This window comes from Camelus bactrianus, chromosome 27 (assembly GCF_048773025.1).
Source record: "Camelus bactrianus isolate YW-2024 breed Bactrian camel chromosome 27, ASM4877302v1, whole genome shotgun sequence".
NCBI lineage: Eukaryota > Metazoa > Chordata > Mammalia > Artiodactyla > Camelidae > Camelus > Camelus bactrianus.
Genome location: NC_133565.1, coordinates 36,937,316 through 36,958,990, shown reverse-complemented (window position 1 = coordinate 36,958,990; position 21,675 = coordinate 36,937,316). Strand labels below are relative to the sequence as shown.

Here is a 21,675-nt window from a genome sequence, read left to right as displayed (position 1 = left end):
CCTGTCTTGAGGTTCACCTGCCCAAGACAGTCTAGATGGGGAGTGTGACCACTTGTGATGCTGGACAGCCTGCTGAGGGGAAATGCTCTCTTGGGTCCAATTTAAATTTCTTCAGCCGCGGGTCGACGGTTTATCTTGCTTAATTTGTTCTTGCTGGCATTATATATTTGCTAAGCACCGGCTGTGTGCCCAGGGGTACACAGTAGGAGTAGCATGCCCTGGTGCTCAGACGCTTGCCGGCTCACAGTCCACACTGTCCAGAAGCTCGTGAAATCAAGACCGGACACTCAGACCCAGAAGCAGCACAGGACCCGTGGGGGTTGGAGCTGTCGGGGCTTTGGCAAGGGGGTGGGGCCGAGAGGTGGGCAGGGAACATTTGGGTTAGTGCGGAAGAACTAGGCATTCTCGGCAGGCAAGTAACGTGGTCAAAAGCATGAGGTCCATCATGGGAACACAACTAAGAAGGGTCTGCGCCAAGGAGCCGCCTGAGGCCTGCGGCAACATCTGCTGCCCAGGAGACTCAGTAGGTCGGCCCAACTCCTCAGAACTGAAAACGGGACGCTAGCTGTCCATCTGTCTCCCAAGACAAGTGTGAAATTCAAATAAGGCGGCGGGTTTGAGGGGCCCTGGAATTCACCGATGTGCTTGACATGAAAAGGCTGAGTGTGGCTCAGGAGTAGAGCGCATGCTTAGCACGTACGAGGTCCTGGGTGCAACCCCTGATACCTCCATTAAAAGGGAAAAAAGAAGACTTCTATTCAGGTCCTGGCTCTCTCACTGTGTGGGCTCGGGTAGGTCCCCGCCCCTCTCTGAGTCTGTTCAGTCATCAGCAAACAGAGGAGGACGGTTCCTTCCTCTCATTGTTGCATTTAGCATTTCGAGAAAAAATGTAAATAAATTAGCATTAAGATCCACAAAGGGCCCTACAGATGCAGATTACTTTGTTACTCCTTGAAGGCAGGCATCAGCTCCCCTCTCCGTCGGTCTGGCACCTTCCACAGAGCAGGTGCTCGCACCGCGTGGACGACGTCGTCGGGTTAACCGCTCTGTGTTGAGCAGGAAGCCAGCACCTCCGGCTTGCGGGCAGGTCGTGGTGCCAGAAAGATCCCTCCGCTTCCGTCTCCCCGAGCCCGTCCCCCTTCCAGTCCCCGCGGGGCAGAGCTGCTGGACCGGTGCGCACAGGAGCTCCGGGGGAGGACTCCTTTCGGTTGACTTGCGGGGACACCGTCAGGTGACTGTCCCTCAAGTCCCTGCAGCGGCCCCAGGACATGGTGTGACCCAGGTCAGGATTCGTTCACCACAGAGGACGCACCTGTGTTCCCCGGCGGCGCCGCACCCCGGGGTCGCAGACACACCTGGGGCCGGGCCGTCCCGGGTCTGGAACCGAGCCCCTGAACAGGGGGTTCCGCAGAGAGCCTGCGGGGACGAGGGGCGGGCCGGCTCTGGGAGAAACCGTGCTCTAAGTCACTTCCCACTCCGGCTCTCAGTTTCCTCCTCTGTAAGGTGGCGCGAGCGCCTCCGACCAGAGGGAACGAGGTTCCGACGAGCGCTCGCCCCACCGCCCCGTGCCGCCCGGGGCCGCGCCGGGGTCTGCGCGAGGCCGGGCCGCGGGCCGAGCTCCGGGCGGGCGGCCGCCACGCCCCTCTCCGCGGGCAGCGCCGCGCTCCCGGCGCGCGGGCCGACTTTGCGACCCAACGGGGGCCGAGCCCAGCGGTCTTCTCGGCCCACGCGACGCCTCGGCCGTCTAGGTGGGACCTCAGCGCGTCCCCGGGCCAACGGTGCCCCGGAATCCCGGGCCGCCCCCCGCCCCAGCTGGCAGGTGCCAGGGCCCAGCCGCGCCCAGCCGCGCGCCGGCCGCCGCGGGCCGGAAGGGGTTAAGGCCGCGGCCGGGGCGCCGGCCCCGGGCTTCAGGAGCGGCGGTGCCCGGCGGCCGGCCACCGAGCCCGGAGGCGCAGGGCACGGCGGGCGGGCTGCGCTTTCTCCTCCTCCTCCTCCTCCCGCCTCCTCCTTTGTAGCGAGTTCCCGGCCCCGCTTCCTCCCCCCGCCCCCCAGCCCGGGCCCTCTCCCTCGCTCCCTTTCTTCCTGCCTCGCCTTCCTGCGGCGAAGGAGGCTCATCCATTATAAATGCACATTCGGGGCTGACATCAGCGACGGGCGGCGGGCGAGCGCCGACGAGCGGTCCCTGCCGGCTGGCCGCCCAGAGCGCGGCCCCCAGGCTCGGCTGAGCCTCCCACGGGCCGCGGGGAGCGCGCGGAGCCCCGCCGGACCCCCTTCCCGCCGCCGCCTGGGGCCCCCGCGGACCCCGGCCGCCGCCCCCGCACGCCGCGCCAGCGCCCCCGCACCGCCCCGGAGTTTCTGCATGACTGTCACAAAGGTAAGCGCCTCGCCCGCCGCGCCCGGGACCCGCCTGGGCTGCCGGGGGCGCGGGGGTGTGGGCGTGGGGAGGGGGCTCCGGTGTCGGGAGGTGCGGCGTGCGCTTCGCCTGCTCCCCTCGCCGCTCCGGCCGCTCCGGCCCCCGAGGACCGCGGAGGGAAGGGGAGGATGCCGCTCTGGCAGCCGCGGCGGTTTGGACAAGATCCCTCGCGCCGGCCCAACCCCGGGACTGCATTTTTAACCCTTGTTTCGGATGCTGCATTTTTAACCCCTGGAGTGCAGTGTGGGGCAGCTCTGTGGTATCGCCGCTGGAGCGCGCCGCGGGGAGCGTCGCTGGCAGGCACTGGCCCTGGGCATTGGGGGTGGGGGTGGGCTTGCCGCCCTGCGGAGGCCAGCCGAGGTAGAAGCCCATTCCACCTGCCAGCCTCTGCCTCCCGTCCCAAGAATTCTAATCCCACTCCAAATGCAGTCTGGATGTCCCGGGAGTTGTTACCAGGAGCTGGAAAGGTTCTGCGGTGACGGGCCTGAAGACACGGGGAGGGACTGTGGCCGGGAAGGGAGAGTCGCGCATTCTGGCAGCCCCCATGTTGGAGGAGAGTGTTTGGACCTCGTCGTAGGGCCCAGGTTTACTGGAGAGACTTTGGGAGCTTCCCTGCTGTGGGGAAGAAGGAGTTAAGAGGAAGGCAGACATGGGTAGTGGAAAGGGCCCAGGGTTTAAGAGACCAGAGGAGACTGAGTTCACTTCCCTGTTCTACCCAGATCCCTTGGGTGACCTTGGCTGGGCCCTTCTGCTTTGGGCCTCAGTTTCCTCTTGTGGAATGTGAAGATGGTCATATGGATCCTGGGGGTGGTGGCGGGCAGTTGAAGAACCAGTGAGGTCAAGAGTGTGAGTCCACACTTTTCAGAGAGCTCTCAGGGTGAGGAGCTCACAGCCTGGCCTTGGCCTCGGATTTGGCGAGCCGTGACTCTCCCAGCTGCCCAGCTGGCTCTCAGAATTGGAGAGTTGGAGGCCAGAGTGGGAAGGGCCTCTTGTTTGTGGTCAGAGCAGTGGGCCAGATGGAGGGTCAGCCTTGGAAGCGATGGGAGGGGTGGTCCTGCCTCCAGCTGACGAGCCAGGGGCTGCTCGCACCCCCATGAGATCTGCCGGAGGGCAGCGTGTTCCTTCGGGGTCTTGGGGCACAAGTCCAAAGCTCAGACTTGGAAACAGTGTGGGAAGGGGAACTTGGGGGCTGGCGGGCTACCTTAGTGCTGGCTACTAATGGCAGAGCTGCTGTGACCCCCAGCGGGCAGGATGTTTAGTGTTTCGAAGTGATACGAATGCTGTTTGGCTGGGAAGGATTATTATCATTAGGGCTATTAATGTCAAGGGTGTAAGCAGGCCGGAGCCGGAGAGTGATGGACCAGACTGGGTGAGAGATAAAGGATGTGAGACATGTAATAACAGCACTGAGCTCTGACTTGATGCCTCCCCTGTGTCTCTTTATGTGCAACAGTTCAGACAGCCTTCCTTCCCAGGAGGCCTGCAAGGAATGTGTGTTCAGGCCCCTTTAGCAGAGGAAGAAGCTGAGGCTCAGAGAGGTAAAGTAACTTGCCCAAGGTCACACAGTGAGTAGCAGAGCTGAGGTTCACCCTCAGGTCTGTCTCAGCCTGTGGCCTGTGGTCTTTCCATTGCTCTGCACTGTTGAGCACCGTGGAGACTGGGTGGCTGGGTGAGTCCAGCGCTGGAAGGGCACTACTCGGAGGCCTGGGCCCTGGGGTCGCAGTCCATGAAGGTGCGTATCTGTCTGTTAAACTCGTTGGCAGGCCTGTCCTCTTGGTATCCAGTGACTGTTCACTAATGTGCCCCTTTCCCCCCAACCCCCACCAAATCCCTCTGTGTCTCTCTCTCTTCCTGCTCTAACCAGTGTGGCATCAGTTTAAGCCAGCTCAGAGGATTAAATAAAATCCCCACCTTAACCCTATCTTCTCTTCCCTTGCCGGTCTTTAAAAGACTGGTTGTCTGGAGGTGCAAGAGGGTTGCAGGGGTGGGGCCTCGAGGGCAGTCCTGTTGCCTGAAAGCCTGTTGGAAGAGGCTCCTCCCTGAGTTGAGGCAGAAACCGCAGGGTTCTGGGAGTCTGAAGGCCCGGCTTCTGGTGCTAAGTCAGGCACGAATAGGCTGTGTGACCTTGGACCAGTCACTTCCACCTCTGGGCCTCTGTGTCCTGTCTGTGAAGTGCAGGACTTGGTTCTGATAGTCTCTAGGGTCCAGGTCCCCCCTGCGGGCTCTGGGACAGCTCCTGCTCTGGCCAGGCCCTGTGCTGGGCATTAGGTCACAGGACGCAGAGCACCAGCCCCTCCTGGGGGCTCTGGGACAGCTCCAGCTCTGGACAGGAAGTCAGCTCTGGTGGGGACCTGGAGGCTCTTCATTCTCTGGGTTTGGTCTGGTTACAAGACAGATGTGAAGAAGAACCCCAATGGGAGTCTGGGAGGTGGGATCGCTGCTTGCAAACTGGGGGTGGTAGGCAGGGGAGGGAATGGATTAGAGGGTGAGACCCCGGCCCTTGCCACCTCCAAGCAAAGGGCCACCCCCTTCAGGCAAGCCCCAGCTTGCTGCCCCGGGGACCCTTGCTTTGCGCCTTTGTGTTAGGCTCCCTGAGGGCAGTCCTCGGGGCCAGGGTTGGGTGTGGGTTGCAGAAGGTGATCTCGTTAGTTTAGGGAACCTGGAGCGAAAAGGAAAGCTGACTGCAAATTGCTAGATCCTCAGTAGCACTTCCTTGGTGGGGAGGGTGGGGGCTCTGCTTTATACTGGCTGCCCTCCCTCTCATACACATCCCAGCCCCCTCCTTGTGGGTCCACCAGTGGGGCTGCAGGTGAAGCCTGGGGGATTCTTGGGGGAGCTCCTACACTAACACACTGGAGACACAGAGCCATGCAGATTTGGGGTGGGACCTTCTAGCCTGATGGCGTTTTTTCCTGGTTATGATGTTTTAAACTCTGTTGCATTGTGTGTATTTTAATAAGCTGCCTCAGCTTCTTCTTGCAATGAGGGGAAGAAGAAACGAAGAGAGCAGAGGAAGGGACCAGATGCAGCTTCCCAGACCGCAGGGCCTGCAGGAGGTCAGGGCCTGGCCTCCTCCCAATTTTGGTCCAGTACCTTCCCCAGGGCAAGTCGGGCGAGGGAGTAAAGGCGGCTTTCCCAGTTACAAGACGACTTGTTCCAGACGACTTTATTCTTCAAGTCCTTGTGCCTGATTTTTATAATTTTCCCATCTTTATTCCACTCCAGTCATATCCCAGGCTTAGCACTCAGCAGAGCTTCTCCATGTCTAATACCTGCTTCTAAACTGCCCTCAACTGGAAAAACAGAACAAAACATGTCAGCATTGTGTGTGAGTACGAGTCAGCGGGCGGTAAGAAATGCCTGTGAGCTGGAACGCAGCTCACAGCCCACCTTCTTGCCGCTCAGACGTCCTCTGGAGTGATTTCCTGGCTTTTGTCCATGTTGTGACCGGAGATGGGGCCTCTAGGTAAGGAAGGTGGTGGCTTCAGTTGCTGGGCAGCCTGGTGCCCGGGTGTGCCTTGTTAAGTTTGGTGCTGCTGAGCTCGGTGCTTTCCAGGTTCCTTGGGCCGGCTCAGGGGGTCAGGGGTCTGAGAACAAAGTACCCTGAAGGACTCAGGAGAAGGAATGTGGGCTAAGGGAGGACCCTGGATGTCAGTGTCCCCCTCTAAGCAGGCGACTCCAGGTCCACCAGCACCGTGTCAGCCGTGCCCTGGCCCTGCCTTGGCCCCTCTTTCTGCAGGTCAGCCTTCCTCCTCCTGCCCCTTCCTGGCAGAGCTCAGCTCACTGGTGGGAGCCCCTGGCTCCTGCTGAATGTGCTAGGACCAAGGACGGTGTTGTTCTGCCCAGGTCACGAATAACAGCTAGTTGTTTGGCAAAGATCACACGTGTCTAGGGCCCCTATGGAGTGGCTTGGAGGAGACCCCCACGTGTGAGCAGTCAGGTCCTCCGGCTCTCTCCCCTGAGGTCCAGGGAGCAGAACCGTCATTTGCCTGAAGTGACTCAGCAAGTTTGAGGCTGGAGGGGCGGGAACCTGGGTCCTCCTGACCCCTGGTCAGTGCTCTTTTCGCCCAGCTGCCCCACGAGGGGGCTTCAGGCAGCCTGAGGAGGGGCAGGTGGTTTGGCCCCACTCAGGCTTCCCCGCTGCATCGCCCAGCCTGGACTGCTAGTGCCTGCTGGGTCTCCTTCTGCTGGGCAGCCTCTCCCTTTTTCGGGCCAAGGAGCCCAGGCTCTGGTTGGGGAGGAGAGATTACAAGCCCTTCTGCTCCAACTCATGACCCAGGATCCAGGCTGCCTACGATGCCCAGTCCCCCAGACGTTCCGCTTCCAGCACCTTCTTCCTGCCTGGCTCTTACTGGGAGAAGAGATGTGAGAACCTCAGGTAGAAGTTGGAGAGGGACCAGCGCAGACCAGCTCCCAGACCCCCGGAGGGGGCGGGGTTCTGCCTCTGCACACGCCACACACTCCTCATGCCGCCTCCTTCCTCGCAGTTCCTTTCCCAGACCGCTGGCGTCCTCACACGGGAGGTGTCTGGCCAACATTCCCTCGTGTGTTCGGCCGGCACCCTCTGCGCTCCTGCTCTGACCAGGGCCCGTGTTAGGCAATAGGTGCTGGGCATCAGCCCCTCCTGTCCTCTGAGGAGAAGGATGTGGAAGGAGGTGTCCCAGAGCCCTGGGTGAGCTGTGTCGAGGTCAGCGGACACAGGCTGGGAGAGGCATCTTGGCTGCGCGCTCTAAGTGCTCAGTAAATAAGCTCAGGTGCTTTGCTTCCTCGAGTCTCTCCCTCACTGTCCAGAGAAGCTCTGGGGGTTCCCTCTTCCTGAGTGTGCCTGGAAGCCCTGTGCTCCTCGGCTGGGGGCGTGGTGACCTTGGCACCCATGGCAGCACCTAGAGGCGTCTGGGAGGGCTTGTGAGGCTCCGGGGCCCAGAACCGCCCCACAGCCGCCCCGCAGCGGCCAGCGTGCGGAGTCAGCACAGGCGGGGGCCCGGCTGGTTTGCGTGTGGGGGTGCTGGCTGGACCCACGGCCCGGCAGCGTCAGGCCCTGGCAGCCCAGAGATGGAGTGAGTTTTTCCACTGCTCTCCCAGGTTGGCCGGCCTGGAGCAGACATGGCCTCAGCCGCCGCCGGCTCCTGGCACCGGGGCAGCCCGGATTCTGACGCGGATACGCTGGCCGCAGGGTTTGTCTGGCGTCCAGGAGATGAGAGAATGTGCAGATTCCCCCTGTGCCCAGCCCCTCTCCTTCCCTCTTCTCCTGATCAGCTCCTTCTGCTGCGCTCCTTTCCCTGCCCGTGGGCCCAGCAGTCTCAGGCCCCGGCCGGGAGCTGCCTGCAGCCTGGGAAGCCCGGAGCAGCTGGCACCAAGCAGGCCCTGCCAGGGAAGGGCAGATGCAAATCTAGAGGCTTCCACATGAAAAGAAGCTGTTCAGAATGAGCCTCTCCTTTGTGGGCCTGGAGTGTGGGACCAGCTGCGGGGAAGGCACAAGATGGGTAATGGGGGAGGGGGAGCTGCCACCAACCCCCTTTCTCTCTCCCTTCCCCCACCCCCCACAGAGGCCCCTGGAGGGACTTGGTAATTGGCTTCTGGCTGGCACCCTCCTTCCAATTAATTAAGACAGAAAGGAGGCACCCAGGTTTGCCCAGGACTGTGCTGTTTACAGAATACAAACAGGGTTACTGCCTGAAGTCCCTTCCGCTGGCCCACGGTGGGGAGGGTTACCCCTGTTTCCAGGTGAGTAAACATAGCCGCCTAGTAGAGAGACGACCACACCCTAGTCACAGAGCTAATGTGGGTCAGAGCCGGGCTTCGCACCCAGATCTTCTGACTTTGAGCAGAACCTTCTCAATCCAGTCACGTAGTAGTCCACATCCTGTGAAGATCAGTCACCATCACGACAAGAATAGCAGTTACTGAGCAGCCTTTGGGCAGTTGTGATCGAGTTTACTCTGTACACCCCGAGGTCGACTCTATTATCAGATAATCCCATTTTTCAGATGAGGAAACTGAGGCCCAAAGAGAGTCGGTGAATCGCTCAAGGGTGAGTGGCTGGGGCAGCGGGGATCTAACTACAGAACACACGTTCCTCCAACTGCCAGGCCTCTCCTGCTGCGGCTCCGTCATATTCTGTACCCTCACCCCAAAGCGTGGGACTCCTTTCTGTGTGCCTGTGGCCTTGGCACGGGGGTGTGACACCTGTGAGGGTGCCCTGCTTAGACTTCCCTGTGGCCTTTGCTTGAGCTGGGAACTGTGTGAATAATCTGGGGGCGAGGACTTGGTAAGGAGGACATCCCGCACACCATGCGGTGTCTGGCTTATGAACAGGGCTGCTTGTGGGTCGGGCCGCCAGCCCAGTGGCAGAACAAGGTGGGACTGAGGCAGGGTCTTCTCCATTTCCACGAAGCTGGCTTTGTGTAGGGAACGCAGATATGTGATCCAAGCCTACGGCCCTTACCAGAAGCGGCCTTCTCTTGAGATGGCCCTTGATTCCCAGGGCATGACGGGGCCTCAGAATGCCAGCTATAGAGTCAGACAGATGGCACTGTATCATTTACTTGCTGTGTGTTCTTGGGCAAGTTGCCTAACCCCTCTGAACATCTGTTTCCCCCTCCATTAATTGGGATTGATAATAGTAGTACTTAAAAGGATTAGTATAAAGATTAAATGAGCTGATCTGTGTGAAGCACTCACCACACGCCCGGCAGTTAGTGTTAGCTGTTGACGTCGGGGAGACAGAAAATTAAACAGGTGATGACAGTGAGTGTCCTGGGGGCTGTGCAACGAGAAGTCCAGGGAGCCCTGGGAATGACAGCAGGGGCCTGACTGAGTCAGGGGCTCAGAAGTGACTGCTGGCTGAACCATGAGGGATGAGTAGGAGGGGGCAGGTGAAGTGGGGGTGTCTGGGGGCAGGACAAGGGGCAGAGGGAGCAGCTCGGGCAGATGTCTGGAGGCAGAAGCAGCTCTCCTGAACCGCCTCCTGCCGGCCGGGCATCAGTGAGGGCTCAGCACAGGGATCGGCTCGTTTAACAGCGAGAGAGGCGGCTGCTGCTGACTGCTGTTAGCCTCACCTTACAGATGAGGAAGCAGGCACAGAGAGGCCAGGTAAGCTGCAAAAGGCCGCCCGGCTAGGCCGAATGGAGACTGGCCCAGACCCGGGCCTCGTGGCTCTGGCACTCTCTCCCTCCTCCTCGCGGAGAAGGTGACCTGTGCCTGGACTGCTGCTTCAGCGACCTGGGCAGGAGGAGTGTGCAAGTGCCCGGCCCACGGCCGCCCTCCCAGAGCTTTTCCAGGGTGTGTGAGGGAGGGAGGGGGCCCTCTGGGGGAGGGGTCATTTATTTTTCCAAAAGGTTTTTTGGCAGGAAAACTTCCTTCCCCCTTCCCCGGGTTTTACTGGGCTCAGTTATGACTGGTTTTGTTGATTACCTGGGTTGGGCCTTGGTCTTTAAAGTAAAACCATAGGGACAGATACAGCATTTTTAATGTTAAAAGTCTATTGGGTGAAAAAAAAAAGTCTGTCCAGTGCCTACATTTCAGTTGCTGCCCGACCTGAGCTCAGAGAAGGTGGGCATTTTACATGAGGTCCATGCTTCAGCATAAACTCACTGCCCTGAGTGAGGCAGACAGTAACACCGCAGGAGGCTCTGGCTGCCCCGAGAGGCGGGGGTGGGGAGGCGCACTCGCTGGGTGCTCCACGATCCCTAGGGAGAAGCCCCCGTGCTCCGTGTTAACTCCAGCGCCGTCTGAGGGCCTCTGGTCCAGCCCGCTGCCTCCTGGCACTCCACACCTTCTAGGAATATGAGATGAATCCTGACTTTAGGTTAGTCTAATAAAGATTAGTTTTCTGGTAGGATGGCCCCAGCCTTTCACCAGGTGTTAAGTCCTGGCTTTCAAGGAGCTGACGGTTTATGCCGCGTGCCTGAGAAGCACTTCATGTGTATTCACTTGTTTAATCTTCGCGACAGCCTCTGAGGTTTGTGCTCAGACCTGCTTTCCCTTTGGGTTTATGAAGAAGAATATACTCTAGGAGCTGGAAGCATTTCCAGCAAACCATTCAAACACCTTAAGTGTGATTTCAGAGCTAAAAGTTTTATGATCTGGGATCTGGCGGAATTTCTAAGACATGAAACAGCTGATGGAAAGAAAGATGCTGGTAGAGGGGACGAAAGAATTGAATTCTTGCGTTTTTGTGTTCACCTTTGTGGAAATAATGCTGTTTATGCCCGCCCTGTGGACCTGCGGGCAAAGGTCAGTTTGCAGGAAGGCGTGGGGAAGTTTGGGGTTCCGAGAAATTTGGAATTCTGGGAAAGGGGATTCCTGTGTACCTGAGGGCCCATCTGATAACTTCCTGTCATCACAGATCTTCCTCTTACAGGCCCAGGGGTCTGCCTTCCTGCCTCAGTCATCACAGTGTCTGAGAACAACCTCACGTTGTTCCGAACTGAGGCTATTTCGGGGCCTGAGTCATCCTGTCAAACTGGCCTCTTCAGGGTCTGGATGCATGTCAGCTTCTCTGTCCCACGGGCTCCTGCAGCACCCCGTCTCCGCTACGCCGGACACCAGTAAAGGCCGGATGTGTTGTGTGAGCACTGGTGGTTTTATGAACATGACTTTGACTGCTTAACTGAAGTGTGAGCTTGCTGAGGCCAGGGGTAAAGCCTGATTGTCTTTAGTACCTTTCGCAGCGCTCATCAAAGGGCTGTGCACGTTAGAGAAGCCGTGGTGCAGACTTCAGGGTGCCTGGTGTAGAGGTGCGGGGCTGGGCGGAATTTGGAACGAGCCTGAACAGCTCCTGGGACATTGAGCTTGGGCTGGATTCTCGCTCCTGTGGACCGTGGAGCTGTAGGGCTCTAAGGAGATGGAACACGCTTCCCCATTTTGCAGAGGAGAAAACCGAGGCCCAGAAGGTTCACCCAAGGGGTTATGAGTGGCTGGGCAGGAACTGGGGCTTCCTCTAATTAGCAGCAGGCGCAGGTGGGTTGGGCTTCAGTTCAGTGGATGTGTCTCGGCTTCTAGTGGAAACCAGGCCAAGGACTGACTCAGAAGTGGGGGTGGAGGAAAGTTCCAGGAAGGAGACTGAGCCTAAAGGGGCGCTCAGATGGACAATCTTGGATCCCCAGGTGATCAGCCAGGGGCGGCCACCTAGGGGCCTGGTCATGGCTGTGGCAGAGGCAGGAGGAGCAACTTCGGAGACTCTTTCTGCTCGGCAGGGTCTGTGATCACGAAACCTGGTGGCCACGTGCTGCGTGCCAGGCCGCCACCTGGCCTCCACAGTGCCCATGAACCCCGCTTTCCTCCTGGAAGCCAGCCCTCCTGGCACGCAGGGCTGCCGGCAATCTTTCCGCCTTTGTTTCTCTGAAACCATTAGAAGGGCCTCTGGGTTGGGAGTCTGAGTTGCTAAGAGCTTTCCTCTGGCCAGACCTTATCACTGGCTTGAGAAGTCTCCAGGCAAAGTTCTCTCTGGAACTCTGGCTTGGAGGGAGGGAGAGTGGGCGGGGGGAAGGAAAAGGGGCTTAGGAGCCACAAACAAAGCTGCCCCTCTGCAGGCCCCTGGGAGGACCAGAGCGCGGGGGCTGGCCCGGCCGTGGGAGCTGCGAGCTCTGTGGGCCTTTGCTGCAGAGAAGCAGCCGGAATGACGCAGCTCTCCTGAGCCCGCCCCCACGCCGGGCAGTGCACACCCGTCACCTCAGGTTCCCCCACCCTCTGCTGTCACCCCCACTTTGCAGGTGGGGAAACAGAGCCTCGAGGAGGGTGGCACTCACCCTAGCTCCCACAGTGGGGAAGGGTGAGCTGGGACCTGCGCCTGGTGTGCACGCCTCCGTGGACACACGGGAGCTTAGCAGCCTGCTGGCCTGGCAGAGGATGGCTGGCCATGCTGTGTGGTTGCTTTTTAAAGGACACCCTCGCAGTCACCCTGCCCAGCAGCCGCTGTAGGACTCAGCTCCTCTGGGCCTTTTAGATGCTCTTGAAACGGAAGTGCTCCTGGGAGGATGCTGCCCGGCCCTGCTGACAGCAAGACCCTAAGTGCTAAGACTCAGGAGAGGCTCCTGCAGGGGTAAGTGAGGCAGGAGGGAGGCCTGGTTGCCGCAAGCCAGCTCTCCCCAGGAACCAGGGCGGCGGGGTGGCAGCCCTCTTCTGTGCACCCCCCACCCTGGCTGCCCCGCCCCCCCACCGCTGACCACCGTCTCCACCCCTCACCCTTATGCAAGTAAAATGAGCCCTTAGATTCATTCAGAAAGCATTTGCTGAGCACTTGTGTGCCAGGCCCAAAGGCTGTGGCATGGAGCGTGCAGGGATGAACCCAGGCTGTCCCTTCCCCGAGGAGCGCAGTCTAGAGGAGGAGATGGTGGTTCAGAAGGACACACGGTGCAGGGATGTGGGGAGGGGAGGCTGGGGAGCAGGGGCGAGGAGGGCAGCGACGGAGGAAGAGAGAGCTCAGGACCGTCGTCAAGGATGGGCAGGCAGAGGCGGATGAAGAGGAGGGAAAGGCATTCCAGGTTGGGGGCGGGCGTGGACAAGGCGTGGAGGGGACGTGGGTCCAGGAGAGACACTGGCTGGATGCTGCTGGGTGGGGACGGTTGGACAGCGAGTGAGGAACAAAGCAGGGAGCCAGGGCTGCCCAGCCCAGGAGCATGAGCTTCACGCCAGTGGTGCCAGGAGCCCCAGGGGTTTAAGCAGAGGAGTGACAAGATCTGACTTGTCCGTCCCGGCCCACGTTGCCCTCGAGGCAGAGCGGCGGGTGGACAGTCAGAAGCCCCTGTGTCGTGAGGTAGGAGTATGGCTCTGGCTCCCAGCCCAGGTTTCCTGCCGGCCTCACCCTGTGCCTGGCTGAGCACCGAATGTACCCTCCCCCCAGGAGATACCACTGGCTGGGACCCCGCGTGGTGCTGGCCTTTCCCACCCACGAGAAAGTTTGGGCCTGGGGTTGAGAACATGGAAGGAGAGGCAGAGGGCCCGAAGTCTCCTTCCAGGAAGACTTGCTTATGGCATGGTGAGAAGGCAGCTGGAATGGGATTCTGGAGACCTCTGCCTAAACTCCAGCTCTGACGCTGAGGCCGTGTGATCTTGGGTTGATCACTTTCCTCCTCTGGTTGGGACTCAATTTGCCGACTGGCTTAGGGTGATACCACCTGGCTCGAGGCGAGTGCCGGAGCGAGCTCACCGATGTGCTTACGTGCAGAGCTTATGCCCTGCTGCTGCCCAGCCTCCCTCCCTCGGCTTTTCCAGATGCCACAGCCAGAGTGTCCTTCCGAGCTGTGTCCTCCAGCACACACACGCACACACATGCACAGGCACACAAGCACACACATGCACACATGCACGCACACATGCACACACATATACACACACACACGCACACACACACACGCTCATTCCAGACTGCCCAGGGTTGTGAAAAGTTTATGAAACTTGGAGGTTGAGGACCAGAGCTCAAGTCCCAGCTGTGCCAGCAGCGTGCCCTGTGCCTTTGAGCAAGTCAGCCTGCCTGTCTGACCCTTTGTGCGAACCCCGTCCCACTTGGTGTAAACGTCAGCCCTTCGCATACAAGAAGGGAATCTGATGAGTCAGCACCTTCTGCATCTCTAGTGTGCCCTCCCCTCTGCTGGCTCTTCCTCTTCAGCCAGAGAGCCTTTGATGAAAATTCTGTCCGGTCTTCAGTGGTGACCTGGGCTGGGGGTAGGGGTGTGGTATTAACTGGGCTAGGGCACAAGAGAACCTTCTGGAATGGCGGTGGTGAGGTGAATGTGCACATGTGTAAAGAATTTCAAGCTGAAACTTAAGCTCTGTGTGCTTTAGGCATGTTGGATATATGGTATATTTTAATATATGAATGTTACATATTAATGTTTTATTTTATTACATAAAATAATTGTATTTATTCATTAATAGTAAAATGTTAATACTTAATACATCTATATATGTATTTTTTATGGATAGAAGGTCCATCTCAGCTTTCTGGTTCAAGCTCCATCTCTCTCCATCCATTCACATCTTCACTCGCGCTCCAGGTGTCTGTCTGTGCCCCAGGCAGGCAGCCCAGGCTTGCAGAGGAGAAGGAGACGCGGATGTGGGCGCTGTCTCGGGAGCTCAGAGGCGCAGAACCTTCAGGGGCTCCTCGTTGCCGTCGGTAACGTGTTTCTCAGTGCTGCTGCAGGCCACCTGGGGAGGTTTGTGTGCTTGTCCCCAGGTCAGTGTCACGGGCGTGTGACCTGCGCGACGCTTGGTTTAATGTTCTGCTGATACTGTCTTGGGATTCTTCATAATTCTTGATCAAGGGGCCCTGCGAATTATGTAGTTGGTCCTCCCTGCTCCCCTCCGGCAGAACAACAGAATCAGACTCTCTGGGAGGTGGGGCCCAGGTGTCAGGATTTCTTCAAAGTGGAGCTTCTTTCTGGAGTAGCCATGTCCAGATGCAGCCCTCATCCTCAGACACTTGGCGGAAGCAGAAGCTGGAGCCTGGCTCTCTAGGTGCTTGTAACTGAGTTGGAATGATGAGCCCTCACACATGAGAGTGTCACAGAAGCGGTCCCCGGGGAGGGAGCTCAGGGGAGAGGCAGGTCACTGTGTGGTGGGGTGGTCCAGGAAGGCTTCGTGGAGGAGGTGGTGCGTGCACCACCATGAAAGGAGTGAGAGAAAGAGGAGAGAAGGCGAGAGCAGAAGAGCGCTTAGGAAAGGGGAGGGCTCACGGGGTGGGGGCAGGAGCGGCTAACTGGGTGCAGGGCGTGGCTTGGGCAGAGAGCGCTGTGGTTGGAGGCTGGGGTGGGGTGAGTCTGGGAAGCACAGGAAATGACAGTCTGAGAAGTCAGATCCTGTCGGCAATGGGGAGCCGCCGAATGTTCGGGGTCCAAGAATAACGTGCTCCGTGAACATCTGAATGAATAAACAAAAGGATTGTTTGGGGGAGGCTGAGAGGGCTGGCCTGCTCCGTTGCTAAGGTCTCCAGCCGGAACTGTGGTCCACCTACTCTGGAAGGCTCTGCTCTCTCCCCTGCAGGCGGTGGAGCCCCGTGAGGACCCCCGTGTCCCCTGCAGTGTGGTCTTGGGCAACAGCGATTGAAGTGTCCCCAAGAACAACAGACTCTGAGCAGACCGAGTTCTCCCATTTCTAGGAATGGAGAGCAGTGGGGGAGGGGAGCGCTTCTGTGAAAACGGGGGTCTTCTCCGGCTCCCACCAGGTTCCCCAGCCCCGTGAGGAGCCCCTGTAGGAAGGTGGCTCTCCCTGCCACCCTGTATTTCCCACAGCCTGGTGGACACTGCAGTGCCTGGCGGTGGGGTGGAGGTCCTGCCTGGGATAGAGGAGCCCCCATTTCTGAGTAGCCAGTAGATCAAACACAGATCTGTTTGTTTCTTAGTCTCCTGAAATATTTATGCAGGAAGATGAGAAAGGGGCTCTGTTTATTGAATGCATCCTCCAGGGAAGAAGCCACAAGGAATGGGCTGCTTCCCGAGTCTGAGAGTCAGTGAGCAGAGATGGAATTTCTTTGGGTTTGAAGCCAGACAGAGCCTGTGTACTTGCAGGAGAAACGGGGGTAGGATTTCTGGAGGGGACAAAGCCCTCTCACCTCCTGCCTTTCAGCACATGCTTTCCTGGTGTCTCCAAACGGGAACTGGAGTCTCAGCTTAGCTTCTGTTCTGGGCTTTGCCTCTAACAAGCTGTGTGACCTTGGGCATGTTGCTTAACCTCTCTGGGGTATCAGTCCAGTTCTGTTTGCCCCTTGATAGTGTTGGAGAGGCAGGTGAGCTGCGGAGTGAGTCTGCGTCGAGGCAGTGGAGGGGTGAGAAGGGGTGTGAGGAGCACCGTGCCGTGCGGGGGTCCCAGCTGTGCGGGTTCAAGGCCAGAGCACTGACTGGGGGCAGGCCTGAGCGACCAGTGTGGCCCACAGCCTCAGCTGTGGCCTGAGGGGCCTGGCCCGAGGGAGTGCTCCCGGAGCCCAGGCCCACCCTGCGGCACCTTCCCTCCTTCCTCCATCAGCTGAGCCCTGCTGTCCCGTGTCCCTGAGAATGCTGGCAGGATTTCCTCCCAGGAAAGGGACATGGGTGTCCGGTTTACATCCCCTGGGAGCTGCAGGCAGCACTTCCCCTGACCGTGGGACCGGCCTCGTCTTCAGATGTGGGAGTCTGTGGCTCCACGCCCGGGCCTTGTGGCCGGCCTCAGGTCATCTGCTGTCCACACTCAGGGAACAGGGCCTTCTCCCGGGGCTGGGCTTCTGTTCTCAGCTCCAGCGCTGGCGTGCTGGTCTGTCTCCCACGGTGAGCCTTGTAAGAGGTAATAGTAACAGTTCTTCACATTAGAACAATCTGAATCTTAATTCAAACTACCATCTACTGAGCACCTGTGCCATGCCAGGCACTGCGCAGGCTCAGGGGACACACAGAGAGGACTGGTGCCCCCGACCTTTAAGGAAGTTGTGTCCTACCTGGGAGGCTGACACAGATACTGATGGAGTGTTTGGAGCAGCGCTGAACGCAGGTCCTGAGGGCCACAGAGCACTGGGAGACTGGACAGGGTCTCCGAGTGGAGGTGGTGTTTGAGTGTGACTTTGAAGGGTAGGTGGGATTTGTGGTAGGGTGGAGGAGAGGGGCTCAGCATGAGTAAGGGCAAGGGCAGGGTTGCTCCTGGGATGTTCTGGAGCTTCCAGGGTGTCCAGGGAGGTCTGAGCTTGGAGGGTCAGGAGCTGGGAGGGTGAGGAGGGGCCCTGCGGAGTAGCAGGGGGCGGAGCAGATGGAGGCCAGGGTGACGTGTGCGTGAGTTGTGCATGGGAAAGGGACATGATCGAGCCGTCAGGTTCCAGGACAGCAGACACAAAGCACGTCCTGTGCTGGCCACCGTTCTAGATGATGGGGTGCATCCGCATCAGTGAGCAAAACAGAGAAAGTGCCTGCCTCAGGGGACTGGCCCTGGGCGGGGAGACGGGCAGACACAAGTGGTGGTATCTGGAAGTCAGGCGGTGGGCAGAAGAAGGCATGGGGCTGGGGGCAGAGCGACAGGGGTGGGGGAAGGGCTGCTTTAGACAGAGCAGCTCTGAAGCGGGGACACTGGGGCCCAGAGCGGAATGAGGGGAGGGATGGAGCCAGTGGATCTGGGAAGATCTTTCTGGCTGAGAGAGCTCCCAGGCTCTGAGGAGGAGCCTGCCTCCCATTCAAGGCACAGCCAAGAGGCCCTTGTCTGGGGGAACGTGAGGGGAGAGGTCACAAAGGAGGGTGAAGCTGGCTCTGGGTCCACTGAGTTCTCCTGCCTCCCACAGGCTGGCACAGGCTTCCTGCACATTAATGTTTGTTGACCACTCAGGAGAAGACAGGTGGGAGAGGAAAAGGCTGGAGGCCGGGAGCTGACGCAGGGCTGAACTAGGTCAGACGGTGGTCATGGGAAGAGGAATCTCCAGGCCTTGGGTGACTGGATAGGAGCAGAGGAAGACACGAGAAGAGCAAGAGCATGACTCCACGGGCATCACTGCCCAGGCTTCCCACGCCCCCTCCCGCAGGTCACCTGAGCCCGCCCAGCCCTGCCCTGGGGCCTGTGGAGCAAAGCTAGGGCCTGCCATCCCACCTGCCTCTCCAGGGTGCGCCAAACTGGGCCGCATCCTCCTGGGGGGCTGCCCTCCCCTGCCAGCCTCTCCTCGCCTCCAACCTCATTAGTATTTTGAGCAGAAGCATATTTATTTTCTCCTGCAGGGAATTGGTGCCCTGCTCACTTCAAATTGAGTCAGACCAGAGAGCAATTAAAAGGCACAGGCTTCTCGGGTCCAGGAGGAGCCAGGGAGGGAAGTGGTGTGGCCCCTCTGCCGGCTGCCAGGCATATGTGCCCTGGGCTGGCCGGGGTCGGGCGGCGAGGAGGGAGATGGTGTGAGATTCGAGTTCACCAGGAACAAAATGCTAATGATGAGTGTTTATGTAGTGTGGACCGTGTTCCAGGGACGGTGCTGGCTGTTTCACAGGCATCTTGAATCATCCTTTCAACAGCCCATAAGGCACAGGGATTGGGGGTGGGGAGGGTGCAACTGTTACGTCCATTTTGTGGATGAGGAAACTGAGGCTCAGAGGGATTAAGTAACATGCCTAAGGTCACACAACTGTGTGACTCTTTTGTTAAATACATAAAACGTTATTTATACCTGTTTTCATTTTTTACATTAAAATGTAAACTGAGGTGGAGCCACAATTCTGTCTCATCCGTGGTGCAACCTGGAGCCAGTGCCTTGACTGCCTGGCTCCTTATTCCTCAGAAGCATTGCATTTAACCAATGGCTTCTCCCAATTTTGTTCCTCTCCCTTTAAAAGAAGAAGAAGAAGAAGAAAAAGACCAAACAAAAAGCCCTTGCGTTGCTATGGAGCAGAGGCTTCCAGAGAGTTACCGAGGTGAACCAGGACAGAGAAGGCGCTCTGGCTCCGGCCCTGCGCCTCTCCCGGGGGTCTGCATAGTTAGACCCATTGCTCTTGGTGGGCCCAAGGGCCGCAGACCTGTTAGGGGCCATCGTGGTGGTTTGGGCCAGAGGCCTGAGCCGGCTGAGTGGAAGCCGTGAGGCTGGAGAGGACACACGGCTCAGGGGATGTTCTGGAGACTGATGAGCCCAGAGAGGCACCCAAGGGGTGGAGGAGGTCAGCGGGGGTCCAAGGGCTCCCATGCCCCAGATCCAGCCCCTCAGCCAGACCATCGCCCTTGTTCGGCAGACTTGGCTCTGAGAGCATGTTCAGCTTCAGAAAATCGGACCCTGCAGAGGCTGAAGCTCAGGGCCTCGGGTTCTGCAGGCAGCCTAGCAGAAGAGGGGCGGCAGCTGGCCGGAATCGGGCATCTTGGGCCCAGGGCCGGAGCTGGGCTCCTGACCTGAGAGAGGCCAGGGTGGAGGTGGGGGGAGGGGCGAGGGAGAACGAACAGGAGGTTTGGCCGTCCCTGCCCCTGTCACGCAGGGGCAGTGACTTTTGCTAATAGCGGTCTCCTGGAGAAAACTTGACTCAAAGGTGGTAACCCAGTGTCCTCAGGAGAGTAGGGCGGCTTTGTGAAATAGCCTGGGCCTTGGAGAAGCCAGGCGAGCGGCACGTCCCTGGCGGGAGTTTCTCCCTGGGGCCGGCTCCTCCCCGCAGCTGTCTCCTCTCCCAGCTCCTCCTCCCTGCTTGAGACCTGCGGCAAACCTTCCCTCTCCCCCTCCCTGCCCCTCTCTCTCCAGGCTCAGGGGCTGGTCTGTGTTGAGCCCCGGGAGGTTAGTGCAGGAAGGGAGCTGCCATTCTGACTTGAACTTTTCCTGTGGCCTGGAAGATGCAGCCTGAGGGAAGCTGGCGGGGTCGGGGGCTGGGGTCACTTGCTGTGAGCTCCTGAGCTCAGGCCCACGCTGGGCCTGGGGCTGCCCTGGATGGGGGGGAGTCCTGTACCTCTGGACTCCATTGCCCACCTGGGCAGCAGTATTCCTTGACTTTCTTCTGCCTAGCCCACTGAGCTGAGCATTCGACGCCTTCCCTCTAGGGCCACCGTTTACCTCCTTGGCCCCTGCCCAGACCCTGCCCTCCAGCTACACTGGGCTGCTCGCTGCCCCCAGACTCAATTTGTACTTTTCTGCTCCCTCTCTATTCAAAAGATCTCCTGATCTCTGCTTTCAAGGCCCAGCCAAAAATGCCACCTCCTCCAGGAAGCCTTCTCTGACCTCTCCTCACTCCAGACTTCGTCCTTCTCATGTCACTGCCATGTGAGATGGTTCTAGCTGATCGCACACTGTCTCCCCTGCCAGAGGGCAAGCCCCACACCCTGAGCAGGAGGGAGCAGCCGATGCTGCAGATCCTACGATGCGTTTCTCACACAGGCCCTAAGTATGTCCAAATAGATTTTTGAATGACATATTTGCAGTTTTGCGTGACTAGGAGAATCTGTTCTGTGTGTGCAGCACAGGTTCCGCCACGTGAGGTGCATTTTTTGGCAAATTTATCAGAGGATGCAGAGTGAAGCCTCCCAACCCTGTCCCCAGAAGGGCGTGGGACAGATGTGGAGAGCTGACTTTTCCTTCCTCCCACCCCCGGCGCTGCTCAGACAGGCTGTGCTGCCCCTGAAGAATTCTAAAGGCAGGATTGCTCCCCAGCGCTCCCCAGACCTCCCGCCCGCAGGGGCACGGCCTAGTGGCCTTGTGACAGCAGTGTGCCCTCCTGGGGCTCTGCCGTCCCCTGGGAGGCTGCCATGCGGTTTCCGGACGTCCGGGTCTCATTACGCGCCAACTTGAAAATTCATCTTGTCTAATTGTGCTCCAGGCCTGAGTGAGTTCAGTAGCTGTTAACCGGGCTCTGGGGGGTTGGGCGTCTCCCCGGCAACAGAGGATGCTCCTGATGAGCTGCATCCTTGCAGACTGGCCCGGGTTCCCTCCTCCCCCCGTGTGGACTGCTAATCCCGCTGCTGCCCCTCAGGAGGGCCCAGGAGGGCCTGGGGCCGGGGTGTGGGCGTGGAACCGCCTGGGCCCTGGGGTGTGGTCCGCAGTTCCTCCCAATGTTGCAGGGACGAAAGGTGCCCACAGATGACTCCACAGCCCTGTTGCTGGCCAGGGAGTTTCCCTTCCTCCCCAAACAAACACCCCTTCATCTAAAATACACATGCGCACACAAGCACACGCACCATTCCAGTGGCCTAAGTGCTATTTGTTTTACAAATATTTCTAAAATGTGGAAGTTGCTCTTCCCCTTGGAGGCCTGGCTCAAATGCCACCTCCTCCAGGAGGCCTTCCTGGAATGGCTGTCTCTCTCCCAGCTGTTTTGCCACTGTGCTTGATTTGTGCTTCCGGGATGTTTTTCAGCACAGGTGTGACTTAGCCAAGTACGCACCAGGTTTGCTTCACACCAAGTGACAAGTGCCTCCAAGAGGGCGAAACCCCCACCTTCCCCTTTGGAGTCCCAGACCTGGGCCCCGACAGGCCTCAGTCAGAAGGAGAAGAGGGTCTCTGCTAGCAGCCCTGGTCCCACTCCAGGGTCTCGGCCTGCAAGCTTCTGTGTTGATGTGGCTCCCAGGACCTTCAGAGACCCTCCTGCCTCCCGTGACCCTGGGCCAGGCTCTTTGCCTTCCCCACCCGAGGACGGGGAGCCCTGAGAACTGGGCCTTGGGGGAGGAGTAGAGACAAGGAGACTCGAGGAAATGAAAATAGTAAGCGGGGCAGCCCTGGCCCAGCCCCCAGCCTCCTGGCTGCCAGTTCCCCAGGCGCCTGGCCCTGCAGACCCTGGGCCGTCACCCGTGGGAGGAGGGCTGGAAGGGAGAGGCGCAAACCCAGCGATGTCACCACGCCCACTGCACGTCCTTCTCAGCTTTCCTGC

General features: G+C 59.1%; 1 protein-coding gene across 2 annotated transcripts in view; it reads left to right on the top strand.

Moving 5' to 3' along the window:
* The first annotated feature begins 1,176 nt into the window (after positions 1 to 1,176).
* CORO2B (coronin 2B) overlaps positions 1,177 to 21,675 on the top strand; it is a 100,328-nt gene continuing 79,829 nt past the window's right edge. The window contains exon 1 of one of the 2 annotated variants that reach the window (XM_010955336.3): positions 1,177 to 1,282. Coding sequence is in view for 1 of the 2 variants with exons in the window: in XM_074354279.1 (XP_074210380.1) it covers positions 2,360 to 2,374 (15 nt within the window). In the remaining variant the exon portion in view is untranslated. Of the gene's footprint in view, positions 1,283 to 1,936; positions 2,375 to 21,675 lie in introns of those variants that run through there. The other variant, XM_074354279.1, reaches the window with a different exon arrangement.